The 22,036-nt window shown below is 38.4% G+C and overlaps 1 protein-coding gene across 1 annotated transcript; it reads right to left on the reverse strand.

Annotated features, from left to right (window-relative positions):
• Positions 1–1,524: 1,524 nt before the first annotated feature.
• desmb (desmin b) lies at positions 1,525–15,697 on the reverse strand. Its single transcript, XM_049570084.1, has 9 exons — positions 15,063–15,697; positions 10,260–10,320; positions 10,008–10,103; positions 7,026–7,187; positions 5,707–5,832; positions 5,407–5,627; positions 5,161–5,204; positions 4,772–4,860; positions 1,525–1,730 (listed from the first exon to the last, which is right to left on the reverse strand). The coding sequence occupies exons 1-9, from the start codon at positions 15,638–15,640 to the stop codon at positions 1,689–1,691; spliced, it is 1,419 nt and encodes a 472-aa protein (XP_049426041.1). The 5' UTR covers positions 15,641–15,697; the 3' UTR covers positions 1,525–1,688.
• Positions 15,698–22,036: the final 6,339 nt, after the last annotated feature.

Consider the following 22,036-nt stretch of genomic DNA (forward strand, 5'->3'; position numbering starts at 1 on the left):
GCAGCAATGTTTACGTCTGGGTTAAAAAACAACCACTATTTGTGGCAGTACTCCAGCAGGAAACGCAGCAGTGTTTCCGTAAAAGGCATACACTTTTCAAGGCGCAATTCCAGCTAGTAATGTCATGAAAAGATCATGTTTTGATTTGAAATACAGCAGCAGTGTCTCAGTAGATAACAAACCCTTTTTGTGGCACTATCCCTGCCAGTAATGTAGCAATGTCTGGGTGAAAAGCAACGTCTTTCTGTGGCACTATTCCCGCTGGAAACACAGTTATGTTTAGGTAAAAAAACAATCATCTTTTTGGCAATATCCCTGCTGGAAATGCAGCTATGTCTTGTTAAGAAACAACCGCTTTTCGTGACACTAGTGATGTTTAGGTAAAAAATAGCCACTGTTTTGTAGCAAGATCTCCGCTGGAAATGCAGGTATGTCTCATTAAAAAGCAACCACATTTCATGGTACTGGCCCCACTGGAAACACAGAAATGTTTCAGTATAAAACAACAGCTTTTGGAGGCACAATACCCGCTAGAAATGTAATGATGCCTCAGTAAAAAACAACTGCTTTTTGTGCCACCATCCTTGCTGGAAATACAGCTATGTCTTGTTAAAAAAAACAACCATTTCTCGTACCACTATCCCAGCTGGAAATGCAGCAGTGTTTCAGTTAAAAATAAATGCTGTTTGAGGCACTATCCCTGCCAGTAATGTGGTGATGTCTTGGTAAAAAAAACTGTTGCTTTTTGTGGCACTATTCCTGCTGGAAACACAGTAATGTTTATGTAAAAAAAAAAAAAAAAACAATCATCTTTTTGGCAATATCCCTGCTGGAAATGCAGCTGTGTCTTGTTAAGAAACACCCGCTTTTCGTGACAGTAGTGATGTTTAGGTAAAAAATAGCTACTGTTTTGTAGCTTCGCTGGAAATGCAGGTATGTCTCATGAAAAAGCAACTACATTTTGTGGTACTAGTCCCACTGGAAACACAGAAATGTTTTGGTATAAAACAACATCTTTTCGTGGCACTATCCCAGCTGGAAATGCAGCTAAAAATGAATGCTTTTTGAGGCACTATGAGGCCAGTAATGTGGCGATGTCTGGGTAAAATTCTGCTGCTTTTCGAGGCATCATCATTGCTGGAAATACAGATGATGGGTCGCTTCTAAACACCCACATTTGGTGCCTGAAAATCTGCTGGAAACACAGCAGTGGCACCAAATCACACCCGATGATGTTGTTTGTTGGTCTTGAACAGTGGTCTGCATCTTGGCAGGTGTCACACCATCCACCATCCCCTCCACCTCCTGATGACGGTCAGCTCACATACTACGTCACTTTAAAAACACTGATGTGATACATATGAAACGTGCAAAGGTATTCATGGTGTGCAGAAACGTACAGTGCCAACATTGTTTCCTGGTGACTGGGTTGTGTTTGCTGCACATATACGTTGCTTTTGGCTAAAACACACCACAAAGCAGAGAGAAATAAACCCTGATAAAGTCAATGAAACACCACCCTGCTTCAAATTCACATATGAGCTTTAACACCAGCACAGTACAGGCCATAATCACGACTCAAGTCTTTTTACTTTTAGTTTTATTTGCGCATCTTTTCTTCATCTGTCTGACTCAGACTCGGGCAGATGTGTTGTTGTTTCTTGTTTCTTCGTCTCCTCTGCAGATGGTTACATGATGTCCTGCTGGTGCTGCGTCGACTCGCTGACGACCTGGAGGGCAGAAACACAAACAGTGAGACGACGTTCAGAGATATGAAAACAGAGAGATAAAGAGACAGTGTGTGTGAGGGTCGGCACGTGTTTTATTGTGTTTGTGACGTTCATGTTCAGTTGGGTTTCTCAGTGTATAAAAAATGAAGGAGAGAAACAACGTTTGATGAGATGATTTTTAAGTATTTAACTCTGTAAAAGTAAACTGCAAAAACTATAAAAGACAAAATCTACCAGACAGAAGTATATCTAAATTTATATATTTTTTATTCTGGTGCAGCCAATGTGGAGGACGAGAGCTGCCAAAATTATAAATAAATAATAAATGAATATGCTGGTAAGGTACCAAAATAAAAATGAAAAATATGTTGGTATTAATTAATGAATAAAATGTGACATAGATTCATGATTTTGTTTTAATTTGCTTCTTTATTCACCTTTGTATTAATTCTCTTGTTTATTTTATTTAGGTATTTAAATTAATTATTTGAATTATTTTTCATCATCATTCATATCATTTTTTAATTCTTTTTGTTGTTTTTTTAATTTATTTTGAAATGTGTCTATGCATTTGTAAATGTATTCAAGACATTTATTTTTTGTAATTAATTTTTTAAAAAATTATTTTTTTATTTTGTAATTAATTTTAAATAATTATTATTTTTGTAATTAATTTTCAATTTTTTAATTTAATTTTGTAGTTAATTTTCAATTATTTTCATTTCATTTTTTAAATTTTTTTGTTTGTATTTTATTAATTAATTGATTCATTTTGTAGTTTATTTTTTATTAATTTTTCAATTAATGTATTTATTTTGAATTTATGTTTTATTTGTTTTAAATTTATTCATCAAGACATTTATTTTTTTTAATCAATTTTTCAGTTAATGTGTATTTATTTTATTTTTATTTATTAATTTATTATTTAATTTATTTATTGTTTTTTTTTTATATTTTTTCTCCAAAATGCATTTATTAATTTATTTATCAGATCATTTGTTTTCAGGCTTGGCGATTAGAGAGAAAATCAAATATTACAACTACCTCAACTCTGTTTTCACAAAATATTTACTCAGTGAGCAGCTTGTGTCTCTCTAATATCCAGAATATTTTTTTAAAGTTGATTTCTGTTGGACGACTTGTTTTTAGAGACTCACACAAACAGAAGTGACTCCCGTCCTCCAGCAGAGCTGCACGTGACGACGAGACACAAGGCCTGTTGTTGAAAACAGAACAAGAGCGGCCGCGACGTGTCCCAGCACGCCTGTGATGTGTGTTTTCCCAGGAGGCTGCAGGTGTAGCGTGTTTCCACCCGGGTGGGACCGGATGTGTGGATGGCAGTCTGGGGCTGAACCTGTCGCTACATGTGTGTGTGTGTGTGTGTGTGTGTGTGTGTGTGTGTGTGTAGGTGTGTGTGTGTAGGTGTGTTTTCCTGGAAGCAACACGAGTGCCTCCTGAGCAACATGAACACACGTCACGGTGGCGTGCTGACAGCTCGTTAATCTTTCAGTTAGAAAACTGATTCTGTTTTGTTGAGGTCAAAGGTCACGAGTGAGAGTTCAGCTTGTGTTTAACCCACTGTCGCTCTGTGCGGAGGTGATGGAGTGTGAGACGGAGTGGGTGTTTTTTTAGCGACCTGTAGCTGTTTTTCTACCATCTTTTAAGCTCCTAAACATGGGTGATTTTTAGGGACCTGTCACTGTGTTTCCAGCAACTTTTCAGCCCCAAAATAAAGGTGATTCTTAAATGTGGGTGTTTTTTTTGCGAACCAACACTGTTTTTCCTGCGGCTTATTAGCCCTAATAATTTAGGTGCTTTTTAGCGACCTGTTGCTGTTTTTCCAGCAGCCTTTTAGCTCCTAGACATTGGTGCATTTTAGGGATCTGTCCCAGTGTTTCCAGCGGCTTTTCAGCCCCCAAATGTAGGTGATTTCTCGTCATGGGTGTTTATAGCGACCCAACACTGTTCATCCTGTGGCTTCCGAGCCCTCCAAACATAGGTGTTTTTTAGTGGCCTGTGGCTGTTTTTCTCGCAGATCTTATGCTCCCAAACATGGGTGATTTTAAGGGACCTGTCACTGTGTTTCTAGCAGCGTTTTCATCCCCAGACATGACTCTTTTTAGCGACCTGTGGCTGTATTTGAGGACCCGTAGTTAGTTTAGTGACATACCAATAATAACACCTCATTTAAAGGAGCTATATGTAAGAAGTCTAAAGCAAATCCTCCTAATATGTCACAGACACTAAGGAAAAATGTTCATATAACATACTGATCTCACTGACAACAATAGTACAGCAAGAATATTCTGCAAATCATGTTTATGTTTTGAATTTGTGTTTTGGCCTGTTGCGCAGCACGGCAAGCAGCATCAGCAGTGTCCCAGTACATAGCATTAGCAGTCTCCTCAGCTGTGTCCCAGCAGCAGCGTTAGCAGCAGAGAAGCCGGACTTGCTCGAACGGTACGCTGGAAAACTGAAGATCAAGGACGCGGCGACACGGCCCTGCTACAGCAGCCGCCCGTGAGCAAACAAATCAGTCTCCAGCGTGCCGCTGTCCAGCAACCTCGAATCTGTAGGGGGGGGGCGGACACGACTCGCGGCAGTATTTTGAATTTGAGTGCAGTAACCATTTTGGCCACATTCTTACATACAGCACCTTTAAGACATGCATGAAAAGGTTACTATGGGCTAATTGTGGAAATAAATAATATTTGGCTAAACAGTGTTGAACCTCCAGATTTGGTCCCCCCTAATGTCGACTCCATGGCTACGGCCCTGCACGTGTCGATCCACACTGAGTCCTTCAAAGTTTTTATTTTAGATTTTTTTACCACAGATTTTCCTCACAAGGTTAATTTTGTGGATTTTTTCCATTTGTTTTGTCGATGATAGAAGAAACAGAAAAGATGGCGAGCTGTTTGTCACATAACAGATTATTCTTTCGAGGCACTTTACTTTATATATGTTTATAACGACAGAAAAAAGGGATGAAAAGAAGGATTTTTTAAATGTCATGTCCTTATTTCCTGCTGTGTCTTTACCTCTCCATCACGGGTCTCGATGGTCTTGATGAGGACAGTTTTCTTTGAATGCATCTCAGCGGAGCGCTGCGGGTGCTCAGGGCTGGTCTCTGTTGAAACACCAAGAAAGTATCATCACCATGACAGAAGATCAGAAGATCAGCCTGCAGAGGTTTAATCATCTGTCTAAAACAAATATAAATCAATTAGATAATAATAAAAAAAACTTCTCTTAAAATAGCCAGTGATATTTTCTTATATTGTTCATGTGTGTGTCATAAATCAGGTGTGAAAGCTCCATCTGCAGGTGAACTGCATTGTGGGTCAGCTCAGACTCTCAGCTGCTGTGCTGGTTACAGAGATGTGCGCCCTCTAGTGGTGAGTTGAGGTCACAGCAGGTGTGTTTGTACCTCTGAAGCTCAGGGTGGAGTAGCTCTGCACAGGCAAAGTGATCCTGCAAACACAGAAACTAAAGTAATGAATAATATATTTAATCTTAACTTATAGTTCTGTAATTAATTTATTTTATTTTGTAAATTATTTAAATAACATAATTTAACATTAAAACTCTTTTACAGACATTATAAGCACAACAAGTCTCCTGAAACCAAATCAGAATATAAAGTTTAATCTTGTCTTCTGGGCTCCAGCGTCACCTGCTCTCCTCGCCTTCCAGCAGCTTCCTGTAGGTGGCGATCTCCACATCCAGCGCCATCTTGACGTTGAGCAGGTCCTGGTACTCGCGGAGGTGGCGCGCCATCTCGTCCTTCATGTTGGCGATCTCCGCCTCCAGCCGGGCGATGGTGTCCTGGAAGCCGCTGGCCTCGCGTCCGTGGCGGTCCTCCATGTCCCTCATCTGCCTCATCAGGGACTCATTCTGGACTCAGAGAGACAGGTCTGAGGTGAGACAGCGCTCGGACAGAGGTATAGCGTGTGTGTGTGTGTGTGAGACGTACGGTGCCTTTGAGCGAGTCGATCTCGCAGGTGTAGGACTGGATCTGGTGCCTGAACTCCATGGTCTCCTGCCGGGCCTGCTTCAGCGCCTCGTTGTTTTTACTCACTGCCTGGTTCAGGTCGGACACCTGCAGAGACAAAGGTCAAAGGTCACACCGATGCTATTGGTGCTGCCAATACAGCCTGTCACTGTAAGAAAATGTTGCCATTGTGTGTTTCTGCAGCCACGAATACGTTTGCACGTTTCATATGTGTCGTGTCAACGTTTCTAAAGTGACGTAGTATCTGAGCTGACTTGGTCATCAGGAGGTGGAGGGGATGGTGGATGGCGTGACACCTAAGGGAGACGCCTGCCAAGCTGCAGACCACAGTTCAAGACCTGTCGCTGTATTTCTAGCCGCTTGTCGGTCCCCAGACATACGTGATTTTTAGGGACTTGTCACTATGTTTCCAGCAGCTTTTTAGCCCCTGAATGTGGGTGTATTTAGGAGCCCGTTTTTCCAGCGCCTCATCAGCCCAAAAACATGGATGTTTTTTCACGAACCATTGCTGTGTTTTCTTGCGGCTTTTTAGCCCTCAAAACGTGGCTGTTTTTTAGTGACCTGTGGCTGTTTTTCAAGCTGCTTTTAAGCTCCAAAATGTGAGTAATTTTTAAGGAGCCGTGGCTGTGTTTCCAGCGGCTTTGCACCCCCCAAATGTTGGTGTTTTTAGTCCCCAAACATGGGCAACATATTTAGGGATCTGTCACTGTTTTTCCAGCAGCTTTTCAGCCCCAAAATGAAGGTGTTTACGGTGACCTGTTACTGTGTTTCTAGTGGCTTATTAGCCCTCAAATGTTGGTGTATTTAGGAACCTGTCACTGTATTTCCAGCAGCTTTTTAGCGCAAAAACATGGATGCTTTTTCACAAACCATTGCCGTGTTTTCTTGCGGCTTCTTAGCCCTCAAAACATGAGTAATTTTTAAGGACCTGTGGCTGTTTTTCCAGTGGCTTTGCATCCCCCAAATGTTGGTGTTTTTAGTCCCCAAACATGGGCAACATATTTAGGGATCTGTCACTGTTTTTCCAGCAGCTTTTCAGCCCCAAAATGAAGGTGTTTACGGTGACCTGTTACTGTGTTTCTAGTGGCTTTTTCATCCCCCAAACAGGGGTGTCTTTAAGTGACCCGTTTCTGTTTTCCCCTGGGCATGTGCCATAAAAGAAGTTATTCTACAGACATCACACTGTGCAACGTCATTTACTCCAGAGTGACAAGTTAAAGACAAACACTCGTCTATTTCCATTTCTCAGCATGGTGTAATGATGACCACCTCCTTCTCACCTTTGACTTGTACCAGTCCTCAGCCTCGGCGATGTTCTTGGCGGCGATGCCCTCGTACTGAGCTCTGATGTCTCGCAGAGCTGCCGTCAGGTCGGGCTTGGACATGTCCATCTGGATCTGCACCTGACTCTCCTGCATCTGCATCTGCAGCTCACGGATCTCCTGCAGGAGGAGGAGGAGGAGAGAGGAAGGTCAGGTTAGAGAGGTGGCTCGGGTGTTTGGGTGGTTGATTTTGTGTACATTTGTCTATAGAGCACAGAGGAGATTAAAGGGATTAGGTCTGCATACAGAGTGTGTGTGTGTGTGTGTGTGTGTGTGTGTGTGTGTGTGTCCAAGTGGGACTGGGAGCAGCAATCATCTCCACTGGGTGCAAACAGAAGTCAATGTGAAAATGAGACTTCTCACTTCTCAGTAAACATCTTCTGAATCAGTTTAACGTCTCAGTCTTTAGTCTGAAGTCTTCTTTGATACAGCAACACTATTCCAGGACCCAGCGGCCACGGGCATGGATGGATTATGAAACAGGCCTGCCAGGCACAGGCCCAGCGTCCCAAAGTGCCCGCGGCCCCCGAGGCCCTCACCTGCAAAATGTCGCTCAAAATTACCTAAAAAGACACAAGATTATCTAAAAAGACACAAAATTATCAAAAAAGATGCAAAATTACCTAAAAAAGACAAAAAAAATCCCTAAAAAAGACACAAAATTATCTAAAGAAAAGACACAAAATTATCAAAAAAGACACAAAATTATCTAAAAAGACAAAATTGTCAAAAAAAGACACAAAATTATCAAAAAAGATGCAAAATTACCTAAAAAAGACAAAAAAATCCCAAAAAAAGACATGAAATTATCTAAAGAAAAGACACAAAATTATCAAAAAAGACACAAAATTATCTAATAAGACACAAAATTATCAAAAAAAGACACAAAATTGTCAAAAAAAGACACAAAATTATCAAAAAAAGGCACAAAATTATCAAAAAAGATGCAAAATTACCTAAAAAAGACAAAAAAAACCCTAAAAAAGACATGAAATTATCTAAAGAAAAGACACAAAATTATCTAAAAAGACACAAAATTGTCAAAAAAAGGCACAAAATTATCAAAAAAGATGCAAAATTACCTAAAAAAGATAAAAAATCCCTAAAAAAGACACGAAATTATCTAAAGAAAAGACACAAAATTATCAAAAAAGACACGAAATTATCTAAAGAAAAGACACAAAATTATCAAAAAAGACACAAAATTATCTAAAAAGACACAAAATTATCAAAAAAGATGCAAAATTACCGAAAAAAGACAAAAAAATTCCTAAAAAAGACACGAAATTATCTAAAGAAAAGACACAAAATTATCAAAAAAGACACAAAATTATCTAAAAAGACAAAATTGTCAAAAAAAGACACAAAATTATCTAAAAAAGGCACAAAATTATCAAAAAAAGATGCAAAATTACCTAAAAAAGACAAAAAATCCCTAAAAAAGACACGAAATTATCTAAAGAAAAGACACAAAATTATCAAAAAAGACACAAAATTATCTAAAAAGACAAAATTGTCAAAAAAAGACACAAAATTATCAAAAAAGATGCAAAATTACCTAAAAAAGACAAAAAAAAATCCCAAAAAAAGACATGAAATTATCTAAAGAAAAGACACAAAATTATCAAAAAAGACACAAAATTATCTAAAAAGACACAAAATTATCAAAAAAAGACACAAAATTGTCAAAAAAAAGACACAAAATTATCAAAAAAAGGCACAAAATTATCAAAAAAGATGCAAAATTACCTAAAAAAGACAAAAAAAAATCCCTAAAAAAGACATGAAATTATCTAAAGAAAAGACACAAAATTATCTAAAAAGACACAAAATTGTCAAAAAAAGGCACAAAATTATCAAAAAAGATGCAAAATTACCTAAAAAAGATAAAAAATCCCTAAAAAAGACACGAAATTATCTAAAGAAAAGACACAAAATTATCAAAAAAGACACAAAATTATCTAAAAAGACACAAAATTGTCAATAAAAGACACAAAATTATCAAAAAAAGGCACAAAATTATCAAAAAAGATGCAAAATTACCTAAAAAAAAGACAAAAAAATCCCTAAAAAAGACATGAAATTATCTAAAGAAAAGACACAAAATTATCAAAAAAGACACAAAATTATCTAAAAAGACAAAATTGTCAAAAAAAGACACAAAATTATCAAAAAAAGGCACAAAATTATCAAAAAAGATGCAAAATTACCTTAAAAAAGACAAAAAATCCCTAAAAAAGACACGAAATTATCAAAAGAAAAGACACAAAATTATAAAAAAAGACACAAAATTATCTACAAACGCACAAAGGGACATCTGGGAGACACAAAACAACAATAATAAAGATGCAAAACTACCACCAAGAGTGAGTCTCTTGCTCCTGTGTAGGAGAGGTGGTGGGGCCCTTGTCTGTGCCCAGGGGCCCTATCGTCTCATCATCCACCCTTGGCCATGAGACACTTTGACCCAGGCGTCACCTCCCAGCAGTGTGTGTGTGTGTGTGTGTGTGTGTGTGTGTGTGAGTTCATCCTGTGTCACCTGACACCAGCATCTAAACCCACTATCATCACACATTTCTAAAGGATTGTTAGAAAATAGTTTTATTGATAGAGGTCGTCACAATTTAAATATGCTGTACAAACACACACAGCTGTATAATTTTATACACACACACACACACATAGAGACACACCTAGCAACAGATGCTAACAGACACACAGGAACAAATCAAAACAATCTCTCAGATCGTTGTGTAGCTGCACATCAGGAACATGTAGCCTCAAATTACTCAACAAATTCCCTCAAATCAAAAATCTGTGCCCCAACATGACTGATAGATTATAATATTTGTGCTTATTGCAGCTGAAAATGATCAGAGACACAGAGACAGAGGAAGAGGAAGAGGAAGAGGAGGAGGAGGAGGAGGAGGAGGAGCGAACCTCTTCATGGATCTTCTTGAGGAAGGCGATCTCCTCCTGCAGCGTCTCGATGCGTCTCTCCAGGTCCAGACGGGCCAGAGTGGCAGCGTCCACGTCCTGTGACAGGTTGGACAGTCAGGGATGGTTTCACAGCACACAGTTCAGTCAACAGGTCAGAGGTCAGAGGTCAAACCAGTGACCTCATGTTAACGTGAGGGAAGAACCGGAGCACTTATAGATACTTGTACACACAGTAAGGCCTGGAGGACTCACCGCCCTGAACGCAGCCAGGTTGTTCTCTGCTTCCTCTTTTTGGAGGATCTCTTCCTGGAGTCTGGAGGAGGTGATGACACACAATGACATCATCACTGTCCACGAACATTTCAAGAGGATTGTTAGAAAATAGTTTTATTGACCCAGAGGTCGTCAAATTTAAATATGCTGAGTCTAAAAAATACTCAGCTGTATAATTTTTTAGGTTTTTTAATTGCCTTTTTTTTTATAAACTGGTCCTAATTAACTAATTTTCTTTTTTTTCATTTTCTTTTTTTTAATGTAAAGATATTTTTGTGGGGCTTTTATTACCTTTATGATAAAGAATAAAAATTATATAAATACAAAAAAATGAAAATAAAAATGAGACATGTTTGCCTTAAGAATAAATAAATAGATACATTTCAAAATATTTTATTTATTTATTTATTTACTTGTATCATCTTTATCATAAACCAGTCCCAATTATCATTTCTTAAATTAATTAAATACATTTTTAAGATAATTTTTGGGGGCTTTTATTGCCTTTGTTTTAGCAGGTCCAATTACCTTATTTATTTATTCATTAATTTATTGTAAAGATGTTTTTGTGGGGCTTTTATTACCTTTATGATAAAGAATAAAAATTATATAACGAGAAAAAAAAGAGGAATATTTGCCTTTCATATAAACTGGTCCTGATTCCCTTAAGAATAAATAAATAAATAAATTTCAAAATATTTTTAATTTTTTATGTATGTATTTATTTATTTGTTCATTTTACTTGTATCATCTGTATTATAAACCAGTCCCAATTATCATTTGTTAAATTAATTAAATACATTCACAGACAAAAAAAGAAGAATAGAAATGTTAGGTCCTGATAATATATTTAATGTAAACGGATCCTAATTACCCTAGATCCTATATATATATATATATATATATATATATATATATATATATATAGGTATTTTTATTGCCTTATTTTTTATTTTATTTAGTTATTGTAAAGATAATTTTTGTGGGGCTTTTATTGCCCTTATGATAAACAGGTCCTAATTATCTTTAAACAAAAAATACATAAATAAATTAAAATAAATAAATAAAAGAAAATAAAGACGCTGTTTTTTTGCCTTTAATATAAACTGGTCCTGATTCCCTTAAGAATAAATAAATAAATAAATTTCAAAATATTTTTAATTTTTTATGTATGTATTTATTTATTTGTTCATTTTACTTGTATCATCTGTATTATAAACCAGTCCCACTTCTCATTTGTTAAATTAATTAAATCCAGTCACAGACCAAAAAAGAAGAATAGAAATGTTCGGTCCTGATAACATATTTAATGTAAACGGATCCTAATTACCCTAGATCCTATATATATATATATATATATATATATATATATATATATAGGTATTTTTATTGCCTTATTTTTTATTTTATTTAGTTATTGTAAAGATAATTTTTGTGGGGCTTTTATTGCCCTTATGATAAACAGGTCCTAATTATCTTTAAACAAAAAATACATAAATAAATTAAAATAAATAAATAAAAGAAAATAAAGACGCTGTTTTTTTGCCTTTAATATAAACTGGTCCTGATTCCCTTGAAAAATAAATAAATACATTTTAAAATATTTATCTTATTTTATTTTACTTTATTGTTATTTTACTTGTATCATCTTTATTATAAACAAGTCCCAATTATCATTTTTTAATATTATTAAATATATATGTATATATATATATATATATATATATATATAATTATATTATTAATTAAATACATTTTTAAGATAATTTTTGGGGCATTTATTGCCTTGTCTATGGACAGGTCCTAATTATTTATTTATTTATTTATTTATTTATTTATTTTTCATTTATTCAGCCTGGACATTCAGAGTCTGTTCATGTTCCAGAATAAAGAACAGCCTCTGACAGCAACAAAACCCCAGATAAAAGCTTTGTTTTTATTTCGCTCAGAGTGAAAACCCCTTAAATCCCTGTAAGGACCTTTAGTGTGAGCTGCAGCAGCTCTGTGTGAAAGTGGCAGTTAATGTAAACGCAGAGAGAGACGGAGGAAGGACAGAGCGTCAGAGCTGCTGCAGATATGTGGCAGCTCTTTCCTCTCCTTTTATAGAAGACGGCAGTGTCAACACCGTGTGTGTGTGTGTGTGTGTGTGTGTGTGTGTGATGAGCTCTAACTTTGGTCAGGCTTGGACGGAAACACACTCACACACACACACACACACACACACACAGTCATCCATCATCTTTACAATGAAGCGTCCCAGAGATTATTCCAGATCAGAAACAGACTGTTTGACTTTGTGTTGTTGTCACTGACATTTCTGTTTTTGGAGTTGGGCTGATGAGGCCAGCTGGGATTCAGCGTCTCGCTCACACACACACACACACACACACACACACACACACACACACACACACACACCTCACATCTGTAATGTCACATTAATGCTCTATCTAATGCTCAGTGTTCGTAGGAGTCTCCTCCATCGTTATGCAGCAGCCCAACACCTCCACACTCCTGCTGTCACACACTCAAACACGTCACTGTAACGTGTGTTTCACATTCTGCCTCTCGTCCTCAGTCTGAGGTTTATATGTCAGGTAGCTGTGATGCTCCTCTGGTCCCTTCTCTCGCCGTCCGTCCCGAAATAAACTCTGTATGAAGCGTGTTGTTCAGTCGCTGAGTCAGTGAGCGAGTTAAACTTCTGTTGTTTGTTGTCGCTGCATCAACAGTGACTCATCCTCAATCTTCTGTCTGTGATGTGCAAATTATTTTTAAGCTCTTTTTCATGATGAGCGACAGCTGGACGCAAACTCCAAAATTAGGACCTAAACCAGTTTGCAAACTCTCCCAAGAAACAGGCTGAAGACACTGTGTGAAACTGTGTTCATCATAAAAAAGTCAAACTTCCTGCATCATGACGAAACAATGAAGCATGGATGGATTACTGAACAGGAGCCCAGAGTGTCAGGGGCCCGCCTGGCCTTCACCTGCAAAATATCACTCAAACTAACACATACCGAACAAGAAGAGACACAACATGAACACAAAGGTGCAAAGTTACTTAAAGGAAAAATACAAAGTGACCTCAAAGAGACACCAAGGACCAGAAAAGACACAGAACGATGACAAGAGACACAATACCACCTCAAAGAGGACAAAATAACTCAAAATAAGACACAAAATTGCCCCTAACACACTAAGTAACCACAAAGACACAAAATGACCCCGAAGAGACACTAACTGACCTCAGAGAGACACAAAATGACCCTAAAAGACAAAACGATCCCAAAAAGTCACAAAATGACCCCAAAGAGACACAAAATGACCCTAAAAGACACAAAACGATCCCAAAGAGTCACAAAATGACCTCAAAGAGACACAAAATGACCTCAAAGAGACACAAACTGATCCAAAAGAGACACAAAATGACCCTAAAAGACACAAAACGATCCCAAAGAGTCACAAAATGACCTCAAAGAGACACAAACTGATCCAAAAGAGACACAAAATGACCCTAAAAGACACAAAACGATCCCAAAGAGTCACAAAATGACCTCAGAGAGACACAAAATGACCCTAAAAGACACAAAATGATCCCAAAGAGTCACAAAATGACCCCAAAGAGACACAAAATGACCCTAAAAGACAAAATGATCCCAAAGAGTCACAAAATGACCTCACAGAGACACAAAATGAACTCAAAGAGACACTAAATGATCCAAAAGAGACAGATAATGATCCAAAAGAGACACAAAATGACCCAAAGAGACACTAAATTCCCTTAAAGACAAAATGACCCCAAAGAGACACGAAATGACCTCAAAGAGACACAAAAGACCCTAAAAGACACAAAATGACCCAAAGAGACACTAAATGATCCAAAAGAGACACTAAATTCCCTTAAAGAGACAAAATGACCCCAAAGAGACACAAAAGACCCTAAAAGACACAAAATGACCCCAAAGAGACACAAAATGACCCAGAGACACTAAATTCCCTTAAAGAGACAAAATGACCCCAAAGAGACACTAAATTCCCTTAAAGAGACAAAATGACCCCAAAGAGACACAAAAGACCCTAAAAGACACAAAATGACCCCAAAGAGACACAAAATGACCCAGAGACACTAAATTCCCTTAAAGAGACAAAATGACCCCAAAGACACACAAAAGACCCTAAAAGACACAACTGAACTAACATATTGCAAACCTCCTCAAAGAGGAACAAAAAGACACAAAATTACTCCCCAAATGACCTGAGAGACACAAAACAACTACAAAGGGACACAAAACGACCAAAAATGACACAAGTTTGTCTCCAGAAAAAAACCCCCACTACCACCAACAAAGAGGTGAGACCAGCATGTAGGAGAGGTGGGGGGCCCTTTGTATATCTGTGCCCGGGGCCCCACTGTCTCCTGATCCGCCCGTGTCCTCAAGGTCTGCTCATCATTCAACATCAACACTGTGATATAAGTTTACTGAGGCAGCAGACTCTTTAACTGTGATGTAAATTACACATGTAGAGACATGTAGAGACGTGTAGAGACGTGTAGAGACATGTAGAGACATGTAGAGACAGTGACATGCTCCTTTAAAGACAGGATTTAAAAATACTTCCTGTTTCCACAACAAACAGCTGAGACTCACTCAGCTCACACACGACTGGTTACATCCAGCGTTCATCCACCTCTCCATCCACACATTCATCCACCTCTCCATCCACACGTTCATCCACCTCCTCTTAAAGAGACACACACACATGCCGTGTCGCCCCTCCCACCTGAGTTTGAGCTTGTCCAGGTCGTCGGCCAGGTTGTCCCGCTCCACCTCTATGCGCGACCTCTGATTGGTCAGGATCTCCACCTGCCTCCTCAGCTCGCTCATCTCCTCCTCGTACAGGTCGGCGATGCGCGTGGGCTCGCGGCCGCGCAGCCGCTCCACCTCCACCGCCAGCGCCTGGTTCTGCTGCTCCAGGAAGCGGACCTTCTCGATGTAGCTGGCGAAGCGGTCGTTCAGGTGCTGCAGCTCCGCCTTCTCGTTGGTCCGCGTGGTCAGGAACTCCTGGTTGAGGGCGTCGGCCAGGCTGAAGTCCAGCGTCTCGCCCATGCCGGCGTAGGAGCGGCCGACGGAAGCCCGGGAGGTCATCAGGGGCTTGCTGTAGTAGCTGGAGGAGACCCGGTAGGCCGGCGTGGAGCTGGTCCGGGTCACCTCATAGACCCTGGAGGAGACATGGCCCGCGCCACCGCCGCCACTGTGGCCCAGCAGCGAGCGGTTGAGGGAGGGCGAGGCGTAAGTGCCGTGGCCGAAGTGGCGGCGGTAGGAGGAGGCGGACTGAGCGGAGGAGCTGTAGGAGGTCATGTTGGAAGACACAGAGAGGCTAATGAGGGCTGCAGCAGAGGGGAGCACTGAGGAAGAACTTACTGCCCCCGGCTATTTGTAGTTACCCCCTCCCTCGCTTTTTACCCCCTCCTCCCTGTGTCTCTCCCTCTCTCTGTCACCTTCCTTTTCTCCTTTCCTACCTCCTCCCCTTCATCTACTCCCTTATTCTCTCTCTCTACCCCCACATATCACATATCTCTCTCTGCTTCTCTTACTCAAGGACACACAAAACAACAACAAAGAGACAAACAATGACCAAATATGACACAAATGTACCCTCCCAATGAACACACAACGACCTCAAAGACTCAAAATGACTACAAAGAGACACAAAACAACAAGGAGACACAAAACAACAACAACAAAGAGACAAAAGCACCACAAAGAGACAACAAAACAACAACAGAGACACAAAACAACCACAAAGAGACACAAAACAACCTCAAAGAGACACAAGGCAACTTCAAAGAGATACAAAATAACCTTAAAGAGACACAAAACAACAACAAAGAGACAAAAGCACCACAAAGAGACACAAAACAACCACAAAGAGACAAAAAAAACCACAAAGAGACGCAAAACAACTACAAAGAGACACAGAACAACAACAAAGAGACACAAAACAACAACAAAGAGACAAAAGAACCACAAAGAGACACAAAACAACAACAAAGAGACACAAAGCAACAGCAAAGAGACAAAAGAACCACAGAGACGCAAAACAACTACAAAGAGACACAAAACAACAACAAAGAGACAAAAGGACCACAAAGAGACACAAAACAACAACAAAGAGACACAAAACAACAACAAAGAGACAAAAGAACCACAGAGACGCAAAACAACTACAAAGAGAAACAAAACAACAACAGACACAAAACAACAACAAAGACACAAAACAACCTCAAAGAGACACAAAACAACAACAAAGAGACACAAAATGTTTACAAAGAGACACAAAACAACCTCAAAAAGACACAAAACAACAACAAAGAGACACAAAACAACAACAGAGACACAAAACAACTACAAAGAGACACAAGACGTCTACAAAGAGACATGAAACTACAAAGAGACACAAATTAATACAAAGAGATGTAGAAACTAAAAAGAGACACAAAACTTTCACAAACAAACACAAAATGACTACAAAGATACACAGAAACTGAAAGAATTCATTTTGTGAAGTATGTTTGTGTTTTTTCATCATTTTGTGTTTTTGAGGAAGACAGAGCGAGGATGGAAAGACATAGAAATGATGTGTTTATACATTTATTGATTGATTGATGCTTCAGTCACTGTCTGTCCTCCATCCTGTGGCACCTCACATTGCATTGCAGCAAATTTGTATCCAGCTCTAACTTTTGTGTCCTGGAGCCTCTAATTAAAGTGAAGAAGTAGTGTTTTAATAACCACATCATGACCGCGGTGAGCACTAATAAGGGCGGTGCTGGGAGGTGATGACTAATGACCTATTAAGTCATTAAGTTTGGAGACTTGTTGAAGAGAGCTGCTTCCCCTGCGCCTGTGATCTCATGACATAACGATGTGAGGATGTGAGGACGGCGGCTTGGAGACGTCGTCCTCACATGGCGAGGCAGAGCAGGTTGTTAATGACGGCGCCTGCTGGATGGAGGAGCTCCGACCAACCTGCCTTAAAAAGGAAAAGTATCCCATCCTGGGAGACGCACAGCAGGAGAAAGCCCACATTGCCAAACAATATGTGTCATTAATGATGATATCAGGAGACCAGTGTGTGACAGTGAGCGGGATTTAAAGGGAGGTTTCCCTCTGCCAACACACACACACACACACACACACTGGTCTCAGATATGCTCTGAGTCACATATTTAAAGGGAAACAGCTGACCTGCATTTTCAAGAATCATTTTAAAACACATTCTGTTTAAAACTCGTTCAGAGAGAATCGAGGTCTGTGTTTTCTTACTGTAAGACAGACAGACAGGCAGACAGACTGACTACGTGGCCCTGGTATCATCATTTTGTATTTTTTGTAGTTGTTTTGTGTCTCTTTGTAGTTGTTTTGTATCTTTGTAGTCATTTCATGTGTCTTTGTAGCCATTTCCTGCCTCTTTGTTCTTGTTGTTTTGTGTCTCTTTGTAGTCATTTTGTGTTTCTTTATCATCATTTTGTATTTTTTGTAGTTGTTTTGTGTCTCTTTGTTGTTGTTTTGTGTCTCTTTGTAGTTGTTTTGTATCTTTGTAGTCATTTTGTGTCTTTGTAGTCATTTCCTGTCTCTTTGTTGTTGTTTTGTGTCTCTTCGTAGTTGTTTTGTATCTCCTTGTAGTTGTTTTGTCTCTTTGTAGCCATTTTTTGCCTCTTTGTTGTTGTTGTTTTGTGTATCTTTGTAGTCATTTTATGTGTCTTTGTAGTCATTTCCTGTCTCTTTGTTGTTGTTTTGTGTCTCTTCGTAGTTGTTTTGTATCTTTGTAGTCATTTCATGTGTCTTTGTAGTCATTTCCTGTCTCTTTGTTGTTGTTTTGTGTCTCATTGTAGTTGTTTTGTATCTCTTTGTAGTTGTTTTGTATCTTTGTAGTCATTTCATGTGTCTTTGTAGCCATTTCCTGCCTCTTTGTTGTTGTTGTTGTTGTTGTTGTTGTTTTGTGTCTCTTTGTAGTCATTTTATGTGTCTTTGTAGCCATTTCCTGTCTCTTTGTAGTTGTTTTGTATCTCTTTGTAGTTATTTTGTCTCTTTGTAGTCATTTCATGTGTCTTTGTTGTTGTTGTTTTGTGTCTCTTTGTAGTCATTTTGTGTGTCTTTGTAGTCATTTTGTGTTTCTTTATCATCATTTTCTATTTTTTGTAGTTGTTTTGTGTCTCTTTGTAGTTGTTTTGTATCATGTACTCATTTTATGTATCTTTGTAGCCATTTCCTGCCTCTTTGTTGTTGTTGTTGTTGTTGTTGATTTGTGTCTCTTTGTAGTCATTTCCTGTCTCTTTGTTGTTGTTTTGTGTCTCATTGTAGTTGTTTTGTATCTTTGTAGTTGTTTTGTATCTTTGTAGTCATTTCATGTGTCTTTGTAGCCATTTCCTGCCTCTTTGTTGTTGTTGTTGTTTTGTGTCTCTTTGTAGACATTTTGTGTTTCTTTGTAGACATTTTGTGTTTCTTTGTAGTCATTTTGTGTTTCTATATCATTATTTTGTAGTTATTTGTGTATCTTTGTGTTAGTTTGTGTCCCTTCGTAGCTTTGTGTCACTTTGTCGTTGTTTTTTTGTATCTTTCTTGTTGTTTGTGTATCGTCATCATTGTTTTGTGTTTCCTCTCTTTGTAGTAATTTTGTGTGTTTTTGCAGTTTTGTGTCTCACTGTAGATGTTTTATGTATCTGTGGGTCTTTCTTCTTCTTTAGTGTCACTTTGTGTAGCTCTTTGGTCGCGTTGTGTCTCCTTGCAGTTGCTTTGCATTTCCTTGTGCTCCTTTTGTGTGTCTTCCTGGTCGGTACGTCGCCTGTGCAATAGGGCCCGTGTGGTGAGCAGTGGTCTGTGAAGGACTGGGAATAAAAGGCTTACATGTTAATGGATTCCCTAAATGTGTTGTTCACCTCTGTGTTGTCTCTCTGCATCTCTGTTTGGTCCCACCAGGGTGAGAGATAGTGCTGCATGTGTATACATGTTGAGTGCAGAGACCACTGGGACCAGATCAAAGGTCATGAGTCCTGGCGTGTGCTGCTCCCATTCACACCATTATAACCACAGAACAGTACTGGGGTACTGGGACAAATTCCCACAGTCACATCCCAGTTTGTTTGACACTTTCTACTGCAGCCTGTTGCTCACATCTATTAATAGAGTCTCTGTGTGTGTGTGTGTGTGTGTGTGTGTGTGTGTGTGTGTGTGTGTGTGTGTGCGCCTGTGTGTGTGTGCTCATCCCTCTGGGCTTCCTCAGGAGCAGGAGAGACGCTGCGAGCTGACAGCTGATATAAACATATCTTCATCGTTTTCAGACTCTCTCCTCCTCCTCCTCCTCCTCCTCCTCCTCTTCCTCCTCCTCCTCCTCCCTGACTGTTCAGGTCTATATAAGGCTGGTTCCTGTGGAGAGACAGTGATGAATGGCAGCATCAGGGAAATAAAGAGTTAACTAACATGAGTCATGACAGAGAGAGAGAGAGAGAGAGAGAGAGAGAGGTGTTTGGATACAAATATGAAAATAGAAAAATCAGAGAGAGGTTTCAACATGAGAAGCATAATATGACCTTCATCAAAGACTGCTCATCACTGGTACCACAAAACTTGATGAGAAATGTCCCACAAATTATAACAAATAAAAAAAGATTAAGAAAATTATTTTGAAAATTAAGGAAAAAAGGAAAAATCTATGGACAAACAATACTATAATAATTATTATTACACTTTAGAATCATGTCACTGAATTATTAGAATTTACTGTATTTTTTTAAAATAATTTTTTAAAAGGAAAAAAAGATTTAAAAAAACTAGGAAAAAAGAAAAAACCAAGAGAAAACTACATTTTTAATCATATTATTATCATTTTTATTACAATTTAAAATCATGTTACAGAATTATGAGAATTTTTAATATTTTTAGCTAATTTTCTTGTAGTTTGCTCCTTTTTACTTATTTCTTGCTAATCTTTGGGGTCATTTCTTTGTGGCCTTTTTGCATCTCTCTGTGGTTGGTGGTGGGGATTTGAAACTTTGAGCGGATTGGTGCAATTTCTTTCAAAAACACTGGAAAGAAGGCAACGAGCAACTTGGTAAGAAATGTCCCACAAATTGTAAAAAACAAACAAACAAAACAACAACAAAAAAAAAGTTGCTTTAGAAAATTGTCTTTTCTATCTTGTCACAACTTGTCTCGTCGTTTCTTAACTTGACTTGTCTTGTTGTGTTGTGTCTTTACTTGTCTCGTTTTGTTTCTCTCGTCTCGTCTCGTTTGTCTGGTCTCGTCTTGTCTCGATTTTCTCATCTCGTCTTGTCTCGTCTCGATTTTCTCATCTCGTCTTGTTTGTCTCATCTTGTCTCCTCTTGTTTGTCTCGTCTTGTCTCATCTATCTTGTCTCATTTGGTCTGGTCTGGTTTCGTCATGGTTTCCTTTAATGTGTAAGTTGTCTTATATGTATGGATTACACATTAACTTGACTTATCTCAACTTGTCTTGTTGTGTCTTTACTTGTCTCGTCTCGTCTTCATCTCGTTTGTCTTTTTTTTTTTTAACTTAATTTTCATTTCAGTTTCACATGTAATCATACATACAGTCATATTCATCATATCTGCTGATTTCTCAACACAAACTTTCAGTATACAGTAGTACTAACATAATGACAATTGGGACACAACAAAAGCACCCACGACTGTAATAGTAGAAAACATTGAAAAGATAATTGGATAAATAAAAATAAATAAAATGGAGGAGAAAAAAATATATATATATAAATAAAATTGAGAAAATAAATAAAAAGTATCAGATTAATGACATAGATTCAATTTGAAAGTATACAGGCATTCCTCATTATCATAGTATGCCCATGGCAGCGCGCCACCTTTTAGTAAATATGTCTTTTTGAAGTCTAAGGGAGCAAGTTATTTTTTCCATCTGGTGTATTTCCTTTATTTTCTCAATCCACATATTGTGTGTTGGAGGGTTAGGCTTTAGCCACCTAACTGTGATGCATTTAATTGCTGTTGTCAGTAGTATTTGTAGAAGATATTTTTTGGCTCTTCCTTTGATGGCTTTCGGCAGTAGACCCAATAGAGCCACTGTAGGGTCCATTGTAATGTTACTTCCAAATACTTCTTTAAGCGTTCCAAACACTTCTTCCCAGAATGTTTTAATTTTGGACATAGCCAAAATATGTGGGTTTGGTTGCCAATGTGTGGGCCACAATTTCTCCAGCATTTATTTGAGTGTGTTGTGCCAAATTGGGCCACAATTTCAGGAGTCCGGAAGAACCTCATGATTACCTTCCATTTAAATTCCCTCCACACATTTGCATTAGTTACCAGATGTGCTTCAGTACATATTTCTTCCCACATATCTAATGATATAGTTGAATTAGTCTCAATTTCCCATCTCTCTTTAACTTTTATTGTATTATTCGAATTCATATCTAGAAATATTTGATGACAATAGCTTATTAATTTCTTATCCCAATTCCTTGTTTGTACTTTTATCAATAGCTCTTCAATTAGTGTAGGCTTAACAACTTTGTCCCATTCTTCATGTTTTAATAGGAAATCCCTTAACTGTAAATACCTGAAAAAATCTGTATTTGGTAGCTTAAATTCCTCCGATAACTGTGCAAATGATTTAAAGTTGCCAGAATCATGGAGTTGATGGAGGTTGGTGAGTCCGTACTTTGACCATTTTCTGAACCCTGAATCCATTTTGGAGGGCATA

The sequence above is a fragment of the Epinephelus fuscoguttatus genome, linkage group LG24 (assembly GCF_011397635.1).
Source record: "Epinephelus fuscoguttatus linkage group LG24, E.fuscoguttatus.final_Chr_v1".
In the NCBI taxonomy this organism is placed as follows: Eukaryota; Metazoa; Chordata; class Actinopteri; order Perciformes; family Serranidae; genus Epinephelus; species Epinephelus fuscoguttatus.

Coding starts and splice junctions, on each gene's coding strand:
- desmb (XM_049570084.1), bottom strand. CDS start 15,640: ATGACCTCCTACAGCTCCTCCGCTCAGTCCGCCTCCTCCTACCGCCGC. Junction 4,861..5,160: donor CTCCACCCTGAGCTTCAGAG/GTACAAACACAC, acceptor GTGTTTCAACAG/AGACCAGCCCTGAGCACCCG. Junction 1,731..4,771: donor TCGAGACCCGTGATGGAGAG/GTAAAGACACAG, acceptor TCTGCCCTCCAG/GTCGTCAGCGAGTCGACGCA.